Source organism: Leptosomus discolor, chromosome Z, assembly GCF_034619465.1.
Source record: "Leptosomus discolor isolate bLepDis1 chromosome Z, bLepDis1.hap2, whole genome shotgun sequence".
Lineage (NCBI taxonomy): Eukaryota > Metazoa > Chordata > Aves > Leptosomiformes > Leptosomidae > Leptosomus > Leptosomus discolor.
This window is the reverse complement of record NC_141419.1, coordinates 45,399,044-45,420,774: the sequence shown is the minus strand read 5'-3', so window position 1 is coordinate 45,420,774 and position 21,731 is coordinate 45,399,044. Positions and strand designations below refer to the sequence as shown.

The 21,731-nt window shown below is 39.8% G+C and overlaps 1 protein-coding gene across 1 annotated transcript in view; it reads left to right on the top strand.

Moving 5' to 3' along the window:
* Window positions 1-17,620: 17,620 nt before the first annotated feature.
* Window positions 17,621-21,731, top strand: part of CDC42SE2 (CDC42 small effector 2) — a 30,541-nt gene continuing 26,430 nt past the window's right edge. Inside the window, exon 1 of the mRNA XM_009957334.2 lies at window positions 17,621-17,688. Within this exon, the coding sequence (XP_009955636.1) occupies window positions 17,635-17,688 (54 nt within the window). The 5' untranslated portion in view covers window positions 17,621-17,634. The remainder of the gene's footprint in view (window positions 17,689-21,731) is intronic.

The following is a 21,731-nucleotide window of genomic DNA, read 5'->3' as shown; positions in this document are numbered from 1 at the left end:
CTGTTCATGTGTAGGGTTTTTTTTTTTAACTAGTGCTCTGTACAGTTTAGTACTGAGTGACTCATGTGTTGGAGCTTCCACCACTTGCCCACTGAGACTGTTCTACAATTTAGAAAAAAAACTAGGAAGTTTTTTTTTTATAGTCATCTTCCTTCTTTTCCCATACAGCTTTTACCATTAAGCTGTATAGTCATTTAACTTGAGTTAAACTGATGAAAACTATGTTAGAGTAGAAAGGGGACCTGGAGGCTGAGTGTCAGAGTACAGAAGTGCTGATTTGCAAACTTGTCTTCAAAAGTGTAATTACCCAGTTATATCAACAATGTCATTTGTGCTTTTGGGCATAATAAAATTTTTTCTAATTAAAGGTGTGTTTTATGCTTCCATCTATCATCTGGAAGTGTGACCATGCAAATAAAAAGCTGCCATGTTTGATAAATAAGCTGGATTGGTTGATCTTATGTTTATTCTTTGTAATTTAACTTTGATTGTTCATTCTTCAGTGAAAACACTGCATTGGTGTATTAATTGCTCTCTGTGATTAAAAATATTTGCTTAATAGGTAAGGGGCTTTCTAGCTGGTATCAACTAAATGAGAAATTCATGTCTATGTTCAGCATAGGCACCTCTCTTTCCCCTCAGGGCAACAGAATCTTTCTCTGAATTGAAACAAAATTGTTGTACAAAAGGGTCTTGACTGTGTCTCTTGAGGTGATATGTACTAGATATTGACAAATAAGTAAATGTTTTATAATAGCATTGTACCCATAAATGCATTTCACGCCTGAAGTTCCTAGGATAAGAAGGAAAAAAACCAGATCTTTTGTAAGTCCAGCTATTTTTAATATTAAAAATAATATTTTTCTATTACTATAACCCGGAAATAGTTATTTTAGTTTTGACATGATGCAGCTTTGATTCCTTCATGCAAGATGGCAATACACTGCATTGTAGGCTGTTTCTTAAAAACAAGGTTAAGAGCTAGCTCTTAATGCCCAGCAATCAACCATGGAGAAGTCAATCCTGTTTTCCACACAGATGCCCATGAAGTGCGTGAGGTACAAAGCAAGTGAGAGGGAGGAGGGAGGCATTTGGCAAGGAGCCATGCTGTGGGGTTAGGTGAGTCTAGGTCATGTCCACATGTGGAAATTGCAGTATGTAGTCCAGACTTACTTTTCGTACTCTGCTCAAGAATCCTGTCCAGTGTGGGCACCACCGCTCTGCTTGTGAAAGTCAGGTCCCTTGCATACAGCTACACTCAGCACCTCCTGAGGTGCCCACATGGGAAGTGGATTAGGTGCAGCACAAGATTATGCATGGAATGGCCTCTCCAACAACTTAGCACCAACCTCTTCCTTCTGTGGATGTAGTGTATGTCACAAATGGCAAATCTAGTTTCACATCCAGTGTATTCTTGGTTGCCTTTGTTTTTTCTTTCCAGAACAGGTTTTCCTATTTCTTTGTTAATAAGGTATTTTGTTCTTAATACAGTTCACAGACAAGAGACTTTCAAAGAGACAAGTCGTAGTGTAGGAACATAACTGTAGCTAAAAGCTAGTAGGAAGTAAGCAGCAAATGCTGGCTGGCTTTGAGATAGAGAATGAAATACCCTCACCTGTGGGTGGGGAGGATTGTGGTGTGGTTGTTTTGGGGATTTTTTGAGGGAGTTAGTTAGAATATTTTTGGAAGGTCTTGTGCTGTTATGGTAGCTACTTGCTAAGCCAGAATAGAGCGCTCTGCTCAGTCATGGGAACCTCACCTGATAAGAAGAGCTGGACAGCTTGTTAAGTTTTGTTTAATGAAGTCAGAGCCTAATTAAGACTCCAGATAGCACAAGCACTGTGGTTGACTGTGCGTTTACAACATCTGTTTCTGAACACCTAGTAGTGTGATCAAGTACTGTTTTTCAAACTGCATTAAATTGAGAAGCAGATAGCTTTGCTGCAAGTTGGGTTTTAGTGTGCAAAAACCATTTTCTGCCAACAAGAAGATGAACAATTAAACCAGTGACTGTGAAGGTAAATTGAGCAAAAAATGTCATGCCATTTAAATCTTCTGTATTGCCCTGGATAGAAACACAGAGCAGATTTACAACTGTGTGTGCTCTTTGCTTTAGAATGGCTTCTTTTTCATGCTGCAGAGTTCTCATGTGTAATGCAAAACAATTTGTAGTGTAGCAGAGGTAGCCTTGAAAGGTGCAGCACTGAGGTTTTTAGGAGGAAATGTCCGTGGCTGTGTGTACCACCACCTTCTGATCCACTGGTTGGGTTGAAATTGGAGCCTGAAAATTGATCTTTCATATGGTTCTTAATGTGGTTTAGTGTACTTTTTTTTTCCCCTAAGCTTGTGCTTTTAGGAGGAGAAATACTGTTCTGATTATTTTTCAACTAGGTCGTATTGAATAGCTGGCATGACTCTGCTTTGCAGATGTCATCTAGTAGTTCTGCCTCTAGTGAATGTGATTTTTATTGCGTGACATGAGCTTAGTCTAGAATGTATTGGGAAAAGAATAGGAAGGGTGTTTCTAGAGTAAAATATGCTTAAGAGCAAATAAAAAGCAGTGTTTTTAAGGAAGGGAACTAACAGCACGTGCTCATGCTGTATGTCAAAGTCAGTGGCTTGAAGCAGTTTTTCAGTCAGAATGAATGAGTAAATGTGGTGCAGGTAATTCAGGTTTTCTTACTGGGGAGAAGAAGAAAACCTTAGTGATGTAAGTATCCATCTGTTACCTTCTCCAGCTTTTTAAAAAGTTGTCAGCTGTCTTCACTGGAGGGTACTTGGAGATGTCCATAACATCAGTGAGACTGTACCTCGGGGCCGGGAAGGTGGGTGGGGGTCCCTGACCCAGAGCTTGCCCCCTGGGGAAGGCTGATCTGCCCACAGCGTGCCGGATGCCTGGTAGCTGCTCCCAGCCACCTTCCTGTGCCCTCCACCAAGAAGCTGCTCCGGATCTTGCCAATTTACCTGTTCATCTGTTTGTCAACCCCTGCTGTCACATAGCCCAAATTTTAAACAACCCAAATACTTCTATTTCACAGAAAAGTTTCAAGCTAATGGTGAAATAGATACAACTGATAAGGTGGATATTTTGAGGGTGGCCAAAAGACCACCTACTGAATCAGGATGTATCCTGAAAAGTTTGTCTCTGTCCTGAAGTGGCCAGGTATACTGTCTTAGTTCTCTCTTGCATATTAGTGTGATACATAGAAAATAATTCCTTTGCGTGACAAAAAAAAATCCCAGAAAGGTCTTTAGTTTGAGAAACATTCATATTTATTACAAATCATTCCACAGGAGTGTTTTGATGTTTTTAGCAAATGGGGGGGTGGGGGTGGGGGTGGCGGGGCGGAGGAGAGCAGGCCTGTTCTTCAAAAAAACAACCCCAAAACTCAGAGTTTACAAGGGCGGTTGTTTGTATTGTAAAACATTTTTAAATACATTCACACATGCTGTTAGTAGGCTTTTGGATAAGTTTGGATAGCTTGTGACATAGGATAATCTTTGCAATTTCTTAATGAAAGCTCTTTAAGCTGTTGGCAGACTGAATTTCCATCCAGAAAATGGTATCTTATCTGTAATATGCCTGTATTTTAAGAGAATATATGGAAGTACAATTTCTGACTACATGCTATATGAGTATTCTCTGTCTATAGTATGAGAATGCAGTTTTGAATAGCTGTAGTTAATATAACTAGAAGTTCATTGTGGAGTTCAGATAGTATCATCCTGTGGTAATTTGCTGTCAGAGTACACTTCACATTACCTGTTTACTTCCTTATATTGGGCCACTGACTAAAAATTGAGATACATAAAGTTTCTTTCATATTTACTAGACAAGCATTGCAAGTTGCTTATGGTTTTGTTAGTGGCTTTCAGCTTGGGGAGCTGAAATAAAACTATTTAGCATTTACAGGTATGAACAACTTATTTTAAAACTTTTTGGAAAAGTAACTTGTAGCCTTGACACACCTTTATTCTATTTTTTTGTGCTCACTGGATACCTATCAATGTAGGTAAGCCGTATGCTGCTGTATACATGGGCATTTCATAGGAAAGCCAAACTGTTTCAGATTTACAGTGGTTTTACATTGGCAGTAGGTCTCCAGGTGATTTAACCACCACTGAGGTATGACCTGCAGGGCATTTTCCAAAGGGGCATTTTTAGCAGTAATGGCCTTGAACTTTTTATGGGTGCACAGGGAACACAATTCAGTGTTTCCTGGCAAGACAGGCAGGTCATTTCTGAGGAAAGAATTTAGCTTCCTGTGCATTCAGATTTCAGAGCAGTAACTGTTCTGCTAAGAATACGTACTTTGTTAAAATGTTTCTGGAACATTTTGAAACTCCCTTTTTGGTACAGGACTTTGTTTCTTAACTAGGTCAATAATTCCAGTATCTCCATTGAAATTGTATTTCAGTGTTGGAGATTTGTCTTATGCACCATGTATTTTTATTTTAAGCTGACTATATGTATGCTTGGCTATTTTTCTACGTATGATACAGCATAGTGTCTTTTGGTTTTAAAATTGCACATCTGTCTACCTGTATTCTTAAACTTTATTACTTATAATTAAACTTTATTTGGTAAAGTTGTTCATGTTGTCTAGTGTATAAGAACACGTGTTGCAGGTGAATTTTTAAGAGAAGTCATTGTTACAGGATTAACTAAAAGGGTTTTATTAATGATTCAACAATGATCAAATGATAATCAATGATTGAATGAAAATTAAATGGTAATCAATTAAGCAACAGTGATTAAGCAGTGATTTAACCCCATTTTCAAGAAGGCTAAGAAGGAAGACCCTGGTAATTACAGGTCTGTCAGTCTCACTTCAGTGCCTGATAAAATTACAGAAAGGGTTATTCTGGAGGTTACTAAAAAACGCTTTAGAGACAATGCAGTCATTGGTCATAGTCAGGGTTCACAAGGGGAAAGTCCTGCTTAACTAACTTAATTTCCTTTTATGGTAAGGTCACCCATCTAGTTGACCAAGGGAAGCCAGCAAATGGAGTTTTGGATTTTAGCAAAGCTTTTGATACTGTCTCATGGTATCCTTCTGGTCAAAATGTCCAGCATACAGCTAGACAAGTCCGTAATACCTTGAGTGAAAAATTGGCTGACAAGTTGGGCTTGAAGAGTTATAGTAAATGGGTTTGTGTCAGTCACCAGTGGGGTTTCCCAGGGCTGAATTTTAGAGCCAGCACTCTTCGATGTTTTTGTAAAGGATCTGGATGCAGGAGTCAAATGTACGTTAATGATGTTTACCAGTGATAGTAAATGAAGAGGAGCTGCAGACTTCCTCAAGGGCAGAGAGGCCCTACAGAGAGGTCTGGGTAGACTAGGGAGCTGGGCAATCACCAACAGTACGAAATTTAACAGGAGCAAGTGCTGAATTCTGCACCTGGGATGAAGTAATCCTGGTTATACACACAAATTGGGGGATGAGAGGCTGGAGAGCAGCCCTGTAGAAAGCTGTCTGGGGATTTGGGTTGATGGCAAGTTGGATATGAGTCAACAGTGTGCCCTGGCAGCCAAAAAGGCCAGCTATGCCCTGGGGTGCATCAAGCACAGCATCGATAGCTGGTTGAGGGAGGTGGTTGTCCCACTCTACACAGCACTGGCCCCACCTGGAGTACTGTGTGCAGTTGTGGGCACCTCAATATAAGAAGGACACCAAACTATTAGAGTGTGTCCAGAGGAGGGTGACCAAGATGGTGAAAGGTCTCTTAGAAGCGGCTGAGGTCACTGGATTTGTTTGGAGAAGAGAAGAGTGAGGGGTGATCTCATCACAGTCTACAACTTCATAAAGGAGGCAGTTGAGGAGGAGCTGCTGATCTCTTTTCTTAGGTGACCAGCTGGAAGACACAAGGAAATGAAATGAAGCTGTGTCAGGGGAAATTCAAAGTGGACCTTAGGAAAAGGTTCTTCACTGAGAGAGTGGTCAGTCACTGAAACAGGCTCCCCAGGGAAGTGGTCATGCCAGCAAGCCTGGCAGAGTTCAAGGAGCGTCTGGATGATGCTCTTAGTCATATGGTTTAGTTCTAGGTACTCCTGCAGGGAGTTGGATTCGATAATACTTATGTGGGTCCCTTCCAACTCAGGTTACTCTGTGATTCTGTGATACTTTTAGGCCTAATGTACAATGCTTAACCTGTAATAGATATCAGATGCTGAGTAAGGGATCTCTCAGCCTTGAGGAGTAACCTTGAGAGGTGTCCCTGCTCAAGGGGGATATCACTGCCATGCAGCCTGCTGCTGTACAGGAGCGTTCATTGGGCTCAGAGGGGCTACAGGTGTTTATAGTTTAAAGTGATTGACTTGTGGTCAAACTCTGCTTTGGTGTTTGTGCAGGTGTGCAGCTGTAGCAGTTTTAGTTTTGTTTAGTCCCAGCTCAGGCTGGTACTGTTAGCTCCTGATAAGACATGGCCTACATTTCCTAGTCCCTGTGAAGACATGGCCTGGGACAGTTCTCACGGTTTGCACAGGGGGGCTGAGTTCAGTCAGACCTCCTTGTCAGTGATACGTGAACCTACTCTTCCCTTTGATTGTGGAGATAAACATTTCCTCACTTTTGCAAAAGGTACAGAAGAGCTCTCTGGTTAAATGTTTCTTCCAAAGAGTAGATACTCATATTCAACTGAATATTAAGGATCATTTTCAGTGAATCTCAGCTTGGGGCAGGGAGAAGGAAAGAGCAATAATTCCTCTTAATTAATGTGCGGTATCTGAATCAATCTGCAATCTGAAGGTGGTCGCAAAGTGGAATACTGAATTATAGGATTTCCTCAGTGAAACAACCCTGTACGGATACTGGTGTTACTGTTACTAATGAGCTATATCTATGTGTGCGTGCCTAATGGCTTAGTGTGAACAATTGTAGAGATAAAAAAGACCTCTTGAAGAGTTTTTCTCCCCTCCCTAAATGTCATTCTGTTTTGAAAAATGAATGTTCCTCTCGGGGAAAAAAAAAAAAAAAAAAAAGTAGTTCTGTGGACGTGCAAAATGTCATTTCATACTGACTGCGACTGATATGTGAAATTTTTCTTTGCCGACTGATGCTAGAAACTTTTTTCAGTTTGTAGTTCTCATTAATACAAACGAGCTGTCTGAGAGGTAAGAGCTCGTTAGCTTTCTGTGTGTTTTCATACTTGCTGTATCCAGCATGCTAGCCTTAGCCATATGAATGAAATAATTTGTGATTGCTGCAGGTACTGAAGTGTAGATTGTATATGTGGCTTCATACGAACAAGTGCATGGTATTTGGTAGACTTCTTGTGTATAGAAGTGGGTAAGAGTGGTTATCTGTGCTGTGGAAGTCTAGAATCTCTCTGTACTTCTTACTTAGCAGTTGTATTTCAGTTCATTGTTTTCTTTGCAATATTTTATGGATTATAGAATTAGGATATTCTTCTGCATTATGGTATATTTAAATTATGATACATGAACCCAACTTCTTTGTTGCTACAGTTATGTTTAGATTTTCTTTTCCCTTAAGTGACTTAAGAAATGTCTCAAGGCAGAGGAAGAGAACCATTTCTTCCTGTATGCTACTAGATAAAGATGGAGCCTAACCCTCCTGTCCAGGTGTCTCTTTGTGCTGCATGTTACACAGTCCTGTGCTAGCAGATCTCTGACTATTGATGGGAGAAGAAGAAAATGCCAGGCCATTTATTCAGGTTTTTTTCTTTCCCCCCACGTGCCCAGGTCTGAAAGCACACGTACCTATGGTGAGCATTTTACATGTATGGCTATTTCTGGCTAGAGCATTCTTTTTTGAGACTTGCTTTGCCAGCCTACTGGTGCAGCTCCCCATGCTTATCTTTAGAGCAAAATCTTAACAGGCTCAGTTAGCACTTCCCACCTCTCACCAGTTCTAAAACTTCCATGCTTCCTGTCTCTGCCATATGCTCCAGAAACATCCTGTTTTTCCTGCTTAACTTGGGTGGTATTGCTTGTATTTCTGCATCATTTTCTGTCTGAAGGTGGACTTCCTACAAAATAAACAAAATACTTTAATATACTGCTTTGAGGTGTGTATACTCAGGAAAAACTGACACCATTCCAGACCAGTTGTAGCCTAATTTAATCTTGCATATGGGTGGTTGTTGTGTAGGTGCTGTTTATATGAGCCACCACTAAAGGTGGTAGAGGTTGAAGCCAGCAGATGTGATCTGTATCATACTGCAGAGTGGTCATTCAGTAGATTTAATGGGAGTGCTGAAAGTACAATAGACTGTACTGCTACCTGGGAACGGGTACACCTGAGAAGATGGGCTGCATGAACTAATAGGTCTCTGCCTATTACTTCTATAAGTACATACTCCAAACGCCCTACGTTCCACTTCTATTCTAGAGTGACACAAGAATCTTTGAAAATGTGAAAATGTGATGTCTTAATTTTTAAGTTTTTTTAAGCAATCTCCCGTGTGCCTACATGGAGGTGCACACACACAGTTCAAGTTATCTAAAGCAGCTAATAATAGAGAAATTATAGCTAATAATAGAGAAGAATAAATGTTAAGTAAGTAGTAGGGCCTTAAATGCTAGCAGATGAAAAATATGCTGTTCTGTTGCACTCTGAACTGAAAACTATTGCTGTTTTGTTGCTTACAAGCTACAGAACTGAGAGCTAAAGCAGTAGCATTCTGCTTGATCTGATTCCCTCTTCCCGTTTGAAACTTCTCATTGCCATGTGCCAAGGAAGGCTTGAACAGAGGTGATTAATCTGACTTTTCAAACAGACAAATGTACACCCTAGCTAGTGTTCCTGAGTGACTGAGTAAACTTAACTTACCCAGTCCCACAAAACATGATGATGCTTTGTTTACTGTGATTGGTCTCATAATTGTTCTGTTCTTGAGTGGGAGGTGAGAAAGTGACAGCAATAGTCTGCTGATGTAGAACATCTTTAAATACAATGGCAAACTTCTGTTCCAAGGCTATCTATCTCACAATAGTGAGTTAAAATCTGCAATAGTGGTATGCCATGTTGATTTTTTTGGCATGAAACTCTTAGTGTACTGGTGAGAATTTGACTCTGTGAACTCCTGCCAGTTTTAATGGCCTTTTCTCCCCTTGTTCCAACTTCATCCTTTCCTATATGCTAAACCTTCCTTGGAAATTGCTTTGGTGTATTAGTTTTCTGTGAAAAAAGGAATATTATAAATAGTGTGAATAGTGCTTTTTACCTATTGTCATACTAAAAAACAGGTTCCTTGAATATCTTGTATGATCTGTCACATAGGTTGTCATGGGCATTTTTCCCCCATAGACTATTCCATTCCTTTTAATGCTACACTATTGTTAAAATGATGGACTTTCTGGATGCTGATGGTAAGCATTTCTCATCATTACTTTAGAAGTAGTAAGAAGGGGCTCTTCAGGGAGGTTTTGGTTTTTTGAGGATTTTTTTTCTGTTCTTCATGGAAATGGTACCCTGTTCAGAGCCTGCCTTAGACCACTAGTTTGGCTTGTTTATTTTTCTCTGACTGATATTACCTGTTAGAATTAACCAAGTGGCCAGCTGAGAAAAGTGTTGTTTTGTGCTACCTTCAACAGGGCTTGCCACTTAAGATGATGATGTTATTGACCAATGAGAAATTTGACTAACAGGATTTATTTATTTTTTTAATGTGAATGGGCAGGTAATATGAAATCAGATTTCCTAAACCATAGGAGTGGATTCTCAAAGGCTTCTCAATGTTCTTAACTGACTGTTTTTGTAGGCAGGGCAAAATGTATTATGCCTAGGCTATGTTTTAGGTAGGACAAAACATATTTCATTTTTCTTCCTGTTACTTAGTAAACAAATTTGGACCGTTAGTTTTCTGTTAGTCTTTCTGCATTTTTGTACTGGAGAAGTATTAGATGTTCTGTGCTGTGGTTTTCAGAGAAGTAGGTTCCTGTCTGTATGTATGAGTGGGAAATAGTATGAGCTATGTATCAGCTGTTCCAGAAAGCTGCATTGAACCTATGTATATTGAAAGCAATTATTCATTGAAGACACAGGAAGCTTTGAAATGTCAATGCCAGGGAGAAGGTTACCTGCACTGCTCAGTCAATGGCACAGTATTGCCTGTTAAATTTAGTTTGGTCCTGTAAAACTATGCTTTTATGTTTCAAACTGGACATGGGGAATTTTAATGGGACCAGTGTAGTACTGTTCCATTTGTTGGTTTTGTGTGCAAAGTAATAAGGGCCTTTCAAGGGCAGGACCAACTTAGCTGAAATAATTAAATTTAACAGAATGGCTAGAGAGTGAAAAAAGAAAAAAAGGGGCAGGACACTTGCCAATGATAAAACAAATATTTGAGCTTTGCAGTATCAAGATGTTTTAAAGATGTTTAAAGGCTCTCTGCATTAAGCTCCCAGCTGGCACTCGCAAACAACGTGGTTACTGTAACACTGTGTGTCTTTCCTTGACTGAATGGTGTGCTTTCCTGCCTTTACCTGCTTTACAGCTCCCTCTCACACCATCAGGGACCTGATATGAAAAGCCTAGTATTTCTCTTTACAGACTTGCTGTGGTTCCCTTCCTGTATCTTTTAGTGCCTTCCCCTGTATTATCTCAGATGGGTACATTTGTTGTGGGGAAACTTGTGGTGGCTTCCTACAAACTGAAAACACAAATGAAAACTGGAGGTGTTTTGTTTCCAGTGGAAGATGAGGTTGTTCCTGAAGCTAGACTCCGTTCTATTAACAACAAGAAGAATTAAAAAAATTCCAGCCCATCTTTCTCCTTTAAGTAAGCTGGAAGAGTCCCTTCACCCTGTTCCATCGTTTTCAATATTCTTTCAAACTTTTCATTTAGAAGCAAAGCGCTCTCGTAATATGTAGTTGCTCATGGGTATTAGTTTGTGTTGAGCTTGATTTGAAGTACAACCTATTCCTAAGTTGCTTAAAGAAATACTCTAATGAAAACCATTTCAGTATAAATAGGGGGGTGGCGGGGGAAGAACTGACTCCAAATGACCAGTAGTCCCAAAATAATATTCCATGATACAGTCTTACAAATAGCTTTAGTCATAATGTTCAAAATTGTATCATAAAGACATGAATAAAATAATATTTTTACAGAGCCAGGACCTATGTGCTTAGGGGTTGAAAATGCACAAGAAAGTCTAACTCAAACTTTGAAGAGGCTTCTTCAATGTCTTGAAACTAAACCCTAAAGTGCTTAGGGGTGCACAACAGATATGGGAAAGTTATGAGGAAGTGAGAAAGGGATTTCAGCCTTATTCAGCCTATGTCGATGGTGAATGTTGTCCTTTGTCTGGCAGGAGTTACTTGCAGCTCAGGTTTCTCAGGATCCAAAAGTGCAGAAGATAATCGGTGTGTTAAAATCAGTGCCAAAGTCCCTAGAGTGCCTGCTCTGCTGGGAGGGAAGGGAGGACGAGTGCTTCTGCAAGTGCACTGCCCTGGTGAGATAAAGTTTCTGATACAAAATTCATGCTTGAAGGCAGCTTTCCCTATAGGTCATGTTTGTTTCAAAACCTCTATTGCTTCTTGTACAGATTGTTTTATTTCAAAAAATGAGGCTGCCAATGGAGTAAACGCTTCCTTTGAGATTGGAGAGCATCTCCTACAGTTGCTACAACTATAAGCGTATAGAAGTGTGCACCAGTGCAACCTCTCTGTTAGTCTGGGCACACCTTAATCCCCTCCTTCCCTTATTTCTTGCTGCCACTTGGCTGTATCTGCTAAGTAGCAAGAGGAGATAGTATGGCTACAATAGAGGTTTAAATTGAAAGATATGAAAGGAGCCTTAAAAATAGACTCCAAAAAGATAACTTTTTACTTACAGCTCGCAGGGTTGAAACAAATCATAGCTGTTTCGAGCCTTTAAGGCAAAAAAAAAAAAAAAAGTGTCTTATGGAACAATACTTCCATATCAAGAATAATTGTAAATTTCTTTCTTATAAAGTGCTTTAGACTAAAAAACTAGTAGTAGTCCTGGTTGTGACTTTGTGCATGCATGTGCATGTCATGGTACATCATGTCATGTCACGACACACCATGACATAGCATACTTAGTTATGACATTGTGCATACTTAACTTTTTTTTTTTCTTTCCCTCCCCCCTTCTCCTTAAATAGTAGTCTGAGCTTTGGAGCAAATCTAGTTAAATTCAGATGTTAACACCTGCAGTCATTTTCTTCCTGTTCCTGTGGTTTTGTTTGCTTCAACTAATTGTCAAAGAGCATTGTTACCGCGCTTCCTGTTTGAAGCCATAGTGAACAGTATGTAGTCAAAGGATATAGAGGGTTCACTCTTAAAAGGAACTTTATAGATGTTTTTTAAAAACAGTAGGCTGTTCTAGGTATGTGATTAATAAGTAGCTTTATTCTTACTGACCCTCCACAGCATGCAGCATGTTCCTGTTTGGATCAGCTAAGGTAAACCGCTTTTGCCAGTAAATGTGAAGAGTTGGAGGGAAGATTGATTTATTTTTTTACCCTTCATCATCTCATGCTCTGTTTATTTCCTACAGAAAAGTTAATACTGCTTTAATAAGAAAAATTGCTGATTCTGTAAGAATGTCCTCCACCCCCACTATCCATTAATACAGTGTTTGCAGTTAACTGCTTTTATGACTGGTGTTTAACAATAAGCAGAAGTTTTGGGGTTGCATTAGGTCAGCTACTGTGGAATAAACTTTGGAATAATGAAAATTACCTTACTGGTTTTCATTTAAATTTTAAACAATGTGTCCTTTTTAATATCTTAATTTCTTCATACTACTTAAAATTTCTATAAATGCGATGCAATTGAGGTCATACAAAATGTATAAAAGCCTTAAAATGTGACAAAGTTGTTCAGCATGATAGTCCTGTGTGTTCTTGCAATGTGAATCATACACTGTAAAATAAGTTGCATTCAGAGTTCAGAAAGTTTGAACAGGAGAAAGCAAATAGGTGTCTCACCGTTTATCACTCTGATTAACTTTCCAGTTCAGACAGAATAAGCACCTTGTCTTTTTGACATTAACTGTATCGTGTTTTGCAACTCTGAGCACCATAAACTGAGTAAAGAGTGAAAAGAAAGAGTGACAGAGCTGTTGTCTTGAGTGAAGAACTGTGTTCTTCAGCCTCTGTTGTCCTCTTCATCTGCCAAGTCTACACAGTCAAATGAAGTAGCACTTGCAAACAGGACAATGTTAAAAGCTTGATGCTATGACGAAGCAGAGAACTAGCTCTGAAGTATTGCACATGGGACGTCATTAATTGCGGCTAGGTTTGGAGCGCAGTCCAGGCTTTGCAGGAACACTTTCTCACGAGATTGCTAGTGGGCTGATAGTACATAATTACCTGAAGGGTAGCTGTAGGTCAGTATGGTGCTCCCTCCTTTTCGCCCCTCCCTCCTTTTCGCCCCTCCCTCCTTTTCGCCCCTCCCTCCTTTTCGCCCCTCCCTCCTTTTCGCCCCTCCCTCCTTTTCGCCCCTCCCTCCTTTTCGCCCCTCCCTCCTTTTCGCCCCTCCCTCCTTTTCGCCATTTAGAAAAGAACAGCAGAATTTTCCTGTTTCAATCTGTTCTTTAAACAATCAACTAGCAGTGTAAGAGAAGTCCTAGTGTGTTGCTGTTGACATCACAGTGCTGATATGGCTTTTTGCCTTCAGTTTAATTGCTTTTTCTTTCCATTTTGGTGCATCAGGTTTATACTTGATCTTTTATATTAACTTGGCCATTGTAAAAATAATTTGTTTAGGAGGGTAGGAGTGCATAAAATTCCACTGCTCTAACAAATACTGATAAGCTTCTGTTTGCCTTTTGAGAGGTGCAGTTACTGTCAGTTTTCTCCAGATATGTCCTTCCCACCACAGTTGGTTTTGTTTAATTAAAAGACAGCAGATTTTAAAACTGGTTGATACTGATTGGAGAACCATTAAGTTAAAGGCAAATGTGGCCTTATACAGGCTATAGGAGGAGATAAAATACATTTTTAAGAATGGACATCTTACAGAGACTATTATTCACAATTTCTAGCTTGGCTTTGAAATTCAGCAGCTTTTGATTTAAGCGGAGGAGTCGGTTTCAAAGAGAACTCTGTCCTGGTGGGCACAAGTCCTGCCTGCTGAGAGAATCTGGGTGGAGAAAGACTTCTGCACCCTTGAGTACTCTGTAACCAGGAAGAGCCTTCCAGGCCCACAGAAGCATGCCCAAGCCTTTTGGGTTTGTTCCCAGGGCTTCAGCTGAACACTACGCTTAATGCTGCTGCGAGCTGGAGGAGCGTGCCAGCTGTCAGTGAGCGGATTGACGGAGGAATTTCCCTGCCCTTTCCATGTGTGTGTTCTGTACATGGGTGTAACAGCAGGATGGAAGTTAACTCTCTGTGAGAACAAGAATTTGATATGTTAAATCTGGACTTTGTCAAAAAGAGATTGTGACGAAGCAATAATGATTTCAGAAGCTACACATCAGAATATTGGATCAGTTGGGCAGCAAGAGAAGCCCACTGCCGTGTGTCCATTTATAATTTGGCAGGTTACAATATATTAGACTTCAAAATGCTCTAACTTTTGAGTACTTGCTTCTCAATTTCTCATAATCTGAGCAGCTAGCATTGGGGAGCATTGCTGCATTTCAGAACAACTTGAAGTCTATCTTCTCAGAAGTAAAAGCACCCAAGTTTTAAGGAGAGATAAGCTGTACTGGGCTAAAATTGTCAATTGTTACATGCTTAGAAGGAGTTAACCATGTTTTAGTTGCAATTTTGTTACATAATGAACCAAGTTTAGAAAAGAATTGTGTAGCATGAAAATTCTGAGACAGCAGAGAGCAGTATTTTCTTATCAGGCTTTTCTGTGTTAGTCCAGCTCTTACTATTTAAAGTTGATCAAACTTTCAGTAACCAGAAGAATGAGAAAATAATATGAAGTTACCTAATTATGAAGTGAGAACTTCCTTAGAGACTTTTTAAAGTTATTTTCATTCTTGGATTTCACACTGGGTTTTGGTAATTCCCATGTTCCATTGCTGCTTCTTGACACACATGGGATTTAGATGATCATCTTTGAGATAGAAAAAAATCTTCCTTTAAGTAGTGAAAATATGTCATATTAGCACTGTACTAAGACCTTTTTTTTATAAGCGTTTGACAAAAGAAAGCTTGTGTAGAAGGTTTTTTTGGTTTTCATTTAGGTTTTTTCTTACCCTCAAGGTGTTCTGTTCAATAAAATTGCTTTGCTCTATATGGTGTTAGTGATAGGAAAAGCTAGCAAAGCATTCATACTTCCCCCCTTCCTATTCTGATCTTTAGGCAAGAAATGCCACAAACAGGCATGTAACCTTAATTTAAACACTACCAGTAGCTTTTTCAAATCTAGGAGAGACATGCTTTCGCTGGGTTTTTGCTATTTAGATGGTGTTATGGCAGCATGCATTTTGTTTTTTGAAGAGACTCTGTCTCTTAAATAGTAAGAAGTGGGAAAGCTCTCCAGAGGTTTTGGGCTTAGTACAGGAAAGGTGCTCCTGTATTTCTGTATGTATGCGTTGTAGCCAACAGTCCTGGAAATTACCTGGCTAGTAGGGTGTCTTGGTTTGAAAGACAGGTGTCTGTGGAGGAAGGCAGGAGCCTCCCTTGAAAAGGAAAGTGCAACCCCCTTCCCTCCAAATTATTATAATTTTGAAATTAACGGGCCTTCAGGCAAAGATATGGGGAATAGGAATAACAGTTCTTTACTAATATGTGTATATATATATATATATAAAAAAATATATATATATAAACACAAGGCAGGGAAAAACAAACAACCCACTGGTTTACACTGACAGAGTCAGAAATACAACCTGACATCCTGTTAGGGTGGCAGTAGCAGTCCGATAAGATGCTGGCTGCAGTCCTCCTGAAGCGATGGATGTAGTGCTGTTGAAACAGCGATCAGGTAAAAGAGTCCGGTCTTCCTCCGAAGGTCCAGTGGTAGGTAGGTAGCTCTTGTCCTCTGGAACTCCAGTGGGGGAAAAGCTCCTCTGGGAATCCAGTGGAAGAAGGCTGCTAGGGTGTTCGAGATCTCAGGTTTTATTTGGCATGGACTGCTTGGCTCCTTCCCGCCCCCCCCCCCCCACGCCCCGGACGGAGCATCTCACAGTGGGATGGGGAGTCGTGAGGCAGTTCCTTGATAGGCCATTAACAGGGGATAGTCCAGGAGCGAGTTATCGATGGGTCAGGCGATAAGGCATTGTTGTGCCCATTAACAGGAGATAGTCCAGAGGGGGGAGGCAGGGAGCACCTCCCCACCTGGTCTCAACAGCTCCTGAAGATGGTAATAGAATACTTTTTTCCCTTTCGGCACATTTTACACTGTAACCTAGGACATAGGGGCTGCACAGTTCAGTAACTTGTCATGTATGTAGTATACAAGGGACTGTTCTGCCACAGAATGTGTGTATGTGCACATATATATATATGTGTAGCTTATGTATCCCATGGACCTCATACTGTGAGGAATTGCATACAAATAGTGATGCATAGTTATGCACACGTTTCTATGAATGAAGATGCAGTTGTATATAGAATTATCAAGGACTGTGCATGTAAAAACTTCTGAATACTCATCTTCTCACTTTCTCTGCAAGTAAAGTTTATGATAGATGGCAAGATAAATGGCCAGGGTGAAATCTCACAGGAATTTTTATTGCCCTCTTACTGAAAGAAACCAGGTTGGAGATTAACCAATAACCGTTATTTTAGCAAAGGAATGGTTGGAATCTGGAGCCTCAGTTGTTCCACATGAGGAATTTTAGAGGTTTAAGGAAACGGTTTCAAACTCTACCAGTAATATCCTTTTTCAAAGCCAATTGTATGTGACATAGGAGGGTAGAAAGAGTCGAAGGAAAATACTTGAGTTGACCAAGTCCAGCCGTTCTGCAGATTTTCCATATACAGAAATTTCTGTATTTGTTTCCTCAACATTTAGAAAAGCACACCTTTGCTTGACAGCTGTGCAACAGGGTTGGGGTTAAATACTGTTTGAACCTTGCACTGTGAACGGACTGGGTAACTTTTCCATTGGGAAATATTAAATGTCAGTAGGCACAATTCCCTAAGACGTTTAAAGAGGTTATGGGCAATTGTCACTTTCTAAAATGACATTTCGAAGTTAGAAACAGATCAAACAGGGGGGGCTGCAAAAAGGTTGGACACCAGTTCTTGATATCGCTTCATCTAACCAAAGCTGGAATGTAAGCCTCATATGGATTTCTGGTATATGCCTTTTTTGGCTGTAGAAATAAGCATGTGACTTGTTTGCTAGTGTCTCTTCAGTCTGTACTTCAAGATATTCCCAAGATGTTACTAGTGTGGGTGGCTGTATGGGAGCATGAGATTCTGTATTTTCTTTCTTTTTGATGTAATGTACTTCTGTTTTCAGGTTCACATAACACTAGGGACCAAAGAAGCATACATAATATTTCTGTGGTGCCGAGACCAACCTTCTGAAAGAAGACTCTAAAATAACTTTTTGCCTTCAAGTTGTTTGTCCTGGGACTGACTTGTCTTTGGAGAGGAGCTCAACAGAGACAAGATTTTCATATTGGAACCATTATAAATAAAGCTGTTTAAAGAACTTGCTACCTGGCAACAGATTTACAGAGATCGAGTCCTGCTTTTCATCTCTGCTCCCTCTTCAGACTGTAAACAATGAGTGAGTTTTGGTTGTGTTTCAACTGCTGTATTGCAGAACAGCCTCAGCCTGTAAGTATGTATATTGGCACTGCTTTGTTTCTGTATAATTAACTACATCATTCACATTTTCTGGTTTTCTTACAGCTTTTTAAATTAGTGCTCTTTGGCCAAGCTCAGTGAGAATTAAGGAATTGACTACCATCCTGGCTTAGTGGGGTCAAAAAAAGTCTGTTCTAGACTTTTCACGCAGATACTTTCCTGTCTTTAAGATCAAATCTGTCCAAAGTCTTTGGAAAGAGCCTCCATTTGTTTGAATTGGAAGAGAAGGCGAAAGGAAAGGAAGAGTGAGGAGGACCTAAACTATCATTCTAAACTAAGTCATTTTTGAGTGAAGATTTATAAAGGTCCTGACTTCTGTATGTCTTAAGGCCTGTCTTCAGGTGTGGCTGGACAATGATGAAGGAAGGAAATTATTCTGTTAAAAAGTCCAGAGTGAAATCCAGTCCTCCTCCACCTTAATTTAATTAAGGATTTCAGCCTTAATTGTTTTGTTAATTTTTAGATGAAACCTTAGGAGAGTGAAGGGATGCACTCATACCATACTTTTTTTTTTTTTTAGTAGAATTTGGAATGTCTGTGGTATGAAAAACTACATAGCAAACAGCTGGGTAAAAGAACATTTCAAAGCATACATAAGGAAGACAGAAAGTACAGAAATATTCTTGGGTTTCATATACTCTTAAGTACCTTTATAGTGTGCCTGAGTCCAGTGACTCAGTTGGGAGAAAGTCTGCCTGCATGAAGGTGGAATTAACCAGGAATACGGTTAGCACTCTGAGAAAAATCATTGTATGGTGTGGCATCCAGATCAAGCTAAAAAGAAAGGATGGTCATCTTGCAAATACGTGTGAAAGAGCCCAGTTACTGCTAAAGGATATGGTGGAATTACAGTGACCCAGAGAATCCCAGAGTGAATAGAGCAAACTCACATTAATATGCTCAGGTGATACAGCTTCAGGGAAGCCAGAGGATTAAAAAACAAACAAACAAACAAAAACAAACAAAAAAGGGGGGCGACCAAAAAAACCCACAAAAAAATCCCAAAAACTAATGTTAGGTGTTGTCATTGCACAAAGCCTGAATGCCTGGCTGATCCTGGGGTGGCAACGCAAATATTAAAAGTGTGACTGTTACCATTTCTAATGAATGAATGCAGCTTTATCTTGCTCCTAGTCAAGCAGACTTGAGGGAGATGAATTCTTGAGACATCAACATGAAAAGCTGCAGTCCTCTCCTGTTGCTTCAATACCATGCAGTCCTTTAAAATGCTAGCTGCGTCCATATATAGCTAAAGTTATCTGCTTAGTTTTTGGAACATATATTTCAATTAAAAATAAGCTATGACTTAAAATCCTTGAGATACCAAATGGCATGTTTTGTTTGTTTACAAGAAACCTGAGGCTCAGTCCTTATAAAATCTTGACTCAAGCTTTATGATACAGTTAGGTCATTGCCCAAGAAATATCTAGTATGTTAATACAGCATGTGATCTGTGGGTCATGAATCATGGAAGTGGTGGAGAATGTACTTCGAAAATGGAGAAAAGGGAAACAACTCATTTTTGTATGTTTCTGCTGATCTGGTGGTGTGCATTTGCTTAGAAAATTAAAACCGTCCTTATGTTTAAGACACAAATAGCACATTGCTGAGCGTTGACCTAGTTCCTGAAATCTGCCTTTCAAATGTTGTGGGAGCCTTCCTCGTTATGAAGTGCCAAAACTCTTCAGGATACATCTCAGAAAAAAAGATTTGTGGGCCTTCCTTGTCATGCTTGACAACAGGTACTCAGTTGTCCTTCCCCTGCAGTTACTCAGCTCATTTTGCTGTCTTATGTTGTACAGCCTTTGTTTGGCCATGCACTGTTGGAGCAAGTGAAGTATTTAAGCATATACATAAACATCTGAGTAAGCACAGGAATGTTTTTCCTCTCTGACATGTAGCAAAGCATGTGCTGTCAGTGTGAGCAAAGTGATAAGCTGGACCGGTGGTAAAGAAGCAGTTTTTCTCTGTCTCTGCAGGTGTTGTGTGATTGCATGTTTGGGAGACTTACATGCTGAAAAACATACTAGTTTTTAGCCCCAAAATACTGGTACTTACTGCTCTGTAGTACCAAAGGATAAGTAAAACACACAAACTTGCATAAAAGCTACTTATCTGTCCCCTACCATGCATTCAATCTGTCAGTTTAGTCCAGTTTCTGAGGAGAAATGCTTCACCTGCCCAGTTTCATCTCTTTCATGTGCCTTCTTTCATTTTACCTTCTGCATTTCAGCTTCTTCATGGCCTGACTAAAAGTGTTCCAGCTATCACTTTCATGTTTAGCCGTTACAAGTTCAGCGTGTTCCTCCTGGAAGGACTAATGTCTTGTAGCAACACTAACAACTGCTAGCCTCTCAGAATAAAGACCTTGAAAGCAGGAAGTTACTTAATTTGCTGCTTTTTCTGATCAATGCTTATAATGTTCTTTTTGTTTTAAAACTTATATTCTCTGAAACATGATTGGGTTTTTCCTCATTATCTTTGTCAGGTGCTGGTATCTGTTACACTTTTAATGTCGTGGATAGTGACATAAATTTTAAGCCTCTTCACTGGAGGAAAAAACCCTGGAACTTTTAGTAGTGGCATGTTGCTGTAATATTTATAGCTTCCATTAGCGAAGTTTTCCTCGTTTCTTGAAATCCAGGATGCAGGAACTGTCTCTGTTGCTTTCTTCTGGCAAAACTCTAGCATATTATATTAAGAATCTTCAGTACGGCATCTCTATTCTTTGCAGCTATAGTGCACTTAAAATGAAATAACACATACATGAACTGAGCCCTTTCAGTCAATTTTATAGAAAGCTATTATTCAGGCTGTACACAGAGGCGTTTTCTAGGTTACTGCCAATACTCTGTGTGGCTTCCAGATTTGCATACGGGGGCTTTCCAGTGCATTTTCATGGTTTTGAAACGTGCCTTTTTAGATAAGATTTGCAAGCTTACGGCGGTAAGAACATGTTCCTTATGTGTTTTCGCTGCCATCACTTCCCTAATAGCACACCTCAGAGCAGAACAGTAACGATATTGCAGGTATATATTGGTGCACTTTAAGAGGTTCCTTAATTAAAAGACAATAGTCAAGTATTACCATTGTCTTTTATTGAAATATGTCATGGCATAGCTTTTTGTCTTTTGTCAGTGATCAATGGATGCACCGTGTTGCTGTGAAATAAAACATAGGTGTCTTGGAAAGCAGCGTTCTACTCTGTCCTAATGTTACTTTGGTTGCTAAATTCCTCCCTTGGTGTTGCCAAAACTGCGGTACTCTCACAACAAGGTCATGGAAGGGGTGCGTTTGAGCGTGGGTATCTCTGAAATAGGGTGATAAATGAAGAAATACAGTATGCAAAGAAACAAAGCCAAATAGTGTTACAATTGAAGGAAGCATGTTCCGGATGGTGGCCTAGGGCTTCCTTCTTAATATCTTGAGGTCTTTACCACAGTAGAATGCAAACAAAAGCCAAGAGAAGGTGTTCTTGTATCAACTTCTAGTTTTCTCTTGTCAGATTTGGACTCATATTTTACCACAATTAAGACTTCGGACAACTAGTTGCATTCATATCTGGTTTTGCAATACCAAGGAGGTGATATTAACCTCTTAGTAACTATGTTCAGGTTTTCTTGATTGTTTAAATAGCCTGAATTCAATCTCTTCTAATGACCTAAACCTTTTTTTATTTTGAGAAGAGCAGCACTTTCTGTGATTGCACCGGGTTTCTTACACCTCCCACTGATACCCTTTATAGGTTCTGTAAGCTGACCTTGCACTTCCCAGTGACAAGATGAGTCTTTCTTCCCCTGCTTCCTATGTGCTATTATTTCATCCACTGCTACGTTTCAGTAAACTCTGCCAACTCCCCACTACCAGGTGCATTGCTTGGTAACTGAAGTTTATAGAGCCTTTTATCTTGCAGGTTTTCAGAGAACATGTCTGTTGTTTCTTTCTTAGGCTAAGCTTGTCGCCTACACCAGGAATCTATTTTCCTCCACGTTGTTTTTTTTTCATGTTCTGCC